At 52.4% G+C, this 3783-nt stretch overlaps 1 protein-coding gene across 2 annotated transcripts in view; it reads right to left on the bottom strand.

Moving 5' to 3' along the window:
* The window catches only part of Lhfpl5 (LHFPL tetraspan subfamily member 5), an 8657-nt gene that overhangs the window by 1405 nt on the left and 3469 nt on the right, over window positions 1-3783 (bottom strand). Inside the window, exon 2 of one of the 2 annotated variants that reach the window (XM_029471512.1) lies at window positions 2424-2660. In XM_029471512.1, the coding sequence (XP_029327372.1) occupies window positions 2424-2660 (237 nt within the window). Of the gene's footprint in view, window positions 1-2367; window positions 2661-3783 lie in introns of those variants that run through there. The other variant, XM_021149967.2, reaches the window with a different exon arrangement.

Raw genomic sequence — 3783 nt, 5'->3', positions numbered from 1 at the left:
TGGAACTCACTTTGTAGACCAGGCTGGCCTCGAACTCAGAAATCCGCCTGCCTCTGCCTCCCAAGTGCTGGGATTAAAGGCGTGCGCCACCACCGCCCAGCTATTCCTTTTTCTAAAGAGCCTCTTGTTGACTTTCAAGAAGATGGCTGCATCTTTGGCTGATAATTCTGAATTAGGCCTCTGCCTTCCTCATTGGACTGTGGTTTCTATTTACACTTCTGCACTGTAGCTGTGGGACCTACAGCAGCATTGAGGGTGTTACTGGTTGGGCCAAAAAGTGATAGAAAAAGGAAAGGCACTGAAGAGGCCGGAGGTCTGTCTCAACCAGTGACATTTGTATTTCCACACCCTCTCCAACCCTCAGCACAACCTCACTGTCATTAATATAGCTGATAGGAAATTAACTCAATGAGAGTGTAGAACTTGATGGCTTAGAAGCTTGGATGCAGAATGTGAAGTGCAGGGCCTGAAAAGATAGCTCAGTGGTTAAGAGCTCTGGCTGCTCTCAGAGGACCCAGGTGCCACTCACAGCACCTACACCTGCATGTAACTCTAGTCCCAAAGGATCTGACACCCTCCTCTGGCCTCCATGCATTGCATCCATATGATGCACAAGGCAAAATGAAGCAGAAAAACCATCCATATAAAATAGGGAAAATGAGCCAGGCAGTGCTGGCGCACGCCTTTAATCCCAGCACTCGGGAGGCAGAGGCAAGCAGATTTCTGAGTTCGAAGCCAGCCTGGTCTACAGAGTGAGCTCCAGGACAGCCAGGGCTACACAGAGAATCCTTGTCTCAAAAGAAAAAAAAAAAATGAGGTTCAAAAAACCTAGGCAGCGGATTAACAGTGAGATCCAGACTGAACCCTGTTCTGCAGGAAGCCAGCACATTTTCCTTCTGCCCAGGAATGGAAGGGGCAGAGCTGAGCAAGGCTTCTGACTTTCCTAGGAAGAAGTAGGGCCATCTGACGTCTTATCCATGACGTCTTATCCAGCTTGTGTTCCAACCTAAGGATGTTAACTGGATGTGCTCAGCCATAACAAGCCATAGCCAAGCAAAACCTGGGTCATGGGGGGTGGGGGGGAGATCTGGAAAGAATAAAGATAAGTATGCGGGGTTGAAAGAAGCCAGAAAAAGAGGGAGAAGGTCGGGGCCGTTTTAATCATTGGGTAAGACCACTTGTGTACGAGGCTCTTCATGAGAGACTGCCAATAGCTAAGAGCACACTGCACATAAGAAGACAGATTTAAGGAACTCCACACAGGGCTCCCTATTCACTCTCCAGGGAAAGCCTGCACTCCAGAGAAGGCACCATCTGAGGAGAGTGTTGATGGGAGCCCCTGCTCACACATTGCCTCTTTGGGTCCCTGTGAGCGGTGATAACAATGCCCCCTATAAGCAAACATCACCCCAGCCTTGTATGGGGAGGGCACTCTGTAAACACTACATTTTCTTTCCCTAAGAAGGATTCTTGGGGTATCCAGCAGCTTCAAGAGCCTCCGTGAGGGTAAGATACTTCATCCATCTCTGGCTATGTACAGTCCTCATCACCAGTCACAGAGACAGATGGGCTTTAGGCTCTGCTATGGAGGCCTGGCTTCTGGGCCTCCAGTTTCTCCTATGCAGAGTGTCCTTGACCCTGGCACCAGCAGAGGGTAAGAGGCTGTCACTGCCTCTAATCGAGGTCCAAGGTCTGATGTGTTGGAACTTTCTCTCAGAAGGCTGGGGAGATCCCTAAGGTGCCTCAGGTGTGATGGTGGCCACCTGCTAGCATAACAGCATTTGGGGAATCTTGTGGCTATAAGACAGACTCTGATCTCTGGCTGGATTGACAGACACATAGGAAAAGCCCCTTGGGGATAATTGGAAGGAAGGACCAAATGGAGACAGGCATAAAGTCCCAGGCAGCAGTCCAAAGTTAAGCACAGAGATCCATGTGCCGCCCCACCCCCACCCCCTAGCGTCAGCGGTAACTGGCTGGTGGCAAACTGAGTTGGACAGGCTGGAGAGCCTGGGAGCCCATGTGCACCAGCCTCTTACTACAGGACTACAGGAGCTGTCCGTTCAGCACCACCTCGTACTTTACCAGACACACCCTTTGCAGTAGCTCATGTTCCCCACCATCCTCTCTACCTGCCAACCCTCCTGCCCCATGACTTAGGCCAGCATCAGTGCCACCCGTCTCCTGGGGGACCCCATCTTGCTCCCCCAGCCATATTGGGACTGTTTTCTGCTCACAGGTCTCTTCTGAATAGCCTGCCAGCTTTGAACACTCCACTGATGGCCTTTCTCAGGGAGGACAGGTATGGCTGCTGGTCTTAGCTCAAGAGGCCCAGACACACTTGGCTTCAGAGAGCCACCACCGCAGTCACCTCTCCACCCACAGCCCCAGGGAAGGATATCCCCACGGAGAAAGACAGGTACCATTCCCATCTGCCTTGTAGTCATCCGGGAGGAGCTTGTCCTGCCGGTAGCCCAACACGAAAGCCAGGAAGGAGAGGATGAGCGCATCTCCAATACTGAGGATGGCCAGCATGAAGGCCCAGCGGATGGTGCAGTGGCCCAGTGTGTACTTGCCCGTCTGCTCGCCACACATACGCCGCACCTCACTGGAGTCCCAACCATCTGGGTAGACCAGACATCCGATCATTAGGCCCGTGGCTAGGGAGACAAGAGAGTACCAGTGGTGTCAGGCTGTGCTTGCCCCCCAGCTACCTCCTCACACCCCGACCTCTGTGTCTCTCTCACACACACACACACACACACACACACACACACACACGGTCTCTGGGTTAACCTTGGGAAACACCAGGGGCAGCTCCTTCTGTCTATGTAAGATGCAAGTGGGAACGCTGAAACTCACAAAGCTAGAGCATTGAGATCCAGCAGTCAGGACGGAGGCGGAGGCAATGGCCTCCTGTGCTTCTCCCAGTCCCACCCTGGATGGACTCAGCGAGGCACTGCCTACTGTGGCTCCAGAGCCTTCCAGTATCTGATCCCATCCAAGATGCATCTCTTCTGAGAGACACTTGCTCACCCTCCACCTCTGAGATAACGTGGAGTGTGGAAGGCAGGTGGTAGTTCTGACCAGCATCATCGCAGCACACCCTACGATTCGGGACCTTTGACCTAATGAACACACGGCCCAGTCCAACCCCCAGCTTCTCACTTTCTTCAGGAACCTTCCACGCTCGTTTCCTCTGCAGTGATGAGAGCAAAAACAACCCAGACCGGGGGAAGCAGAGGCCTCGGTGATGCCAGAGGGCACAAAAGGAGAACGAGTGAGCTGTGCTTCGGGTCACTGCAGTTGCAAGTTCTTGTTTCTCCCTGCCTGTGGGTCCCACATTTGTCAAGTACTTGTATGATATTTTCCATGCAGAGTATCATCCCCTCCTCACAGGTTCCCCGAGGGATGGAGTACTACATGCTACAGATGATATGTGTTCTGTGAATGATTGGAATTCCCCAAAAGCTGTATGTTCAAGTTTTGGTATCGGAGGCGGGGCTTTGGGAAGAGTGGTGGTTTGAATATGCCTGGCCCAGGGAGTGGCACTATTTGGAGGTATGGCCTTGTTAGAGTGAGTGTAGCCTTATTGGAGTGGGTGTGGTCTTGTTGGAGTGGGTGTGGTCTTGTTGGAGGACATGTGTCACTGTGAGTGTGGGCTTTAAGACCCTCATCCTAGGGACTGGTGAGATGGCTCAGTGGGTAAGAGCACCCGACTGCTCTTCCGAAGGTCCAGAGTTCAAATCCCAGCAACCACATAGTGGCTCACAACCATCCGTA

Source organism: Mus caroli, chromosome 17 (genome assembly GCF_900094665.2).
Source record: "Mus caroli chromosome 17, CAROLI_EIJ_v1.1, whole genome shotgun sequence".
Lineage (NCBI taxonomy): Eukaryota > Metazoa > Chordata > Mammalia > Rodentia > Muridae > Mus > Mus caroli.
The sequence above is the reverse complement of the archived record's forward strand: the minus strand, read 5'-3'. Positions and strand labels throughout refer to the sequence as shown.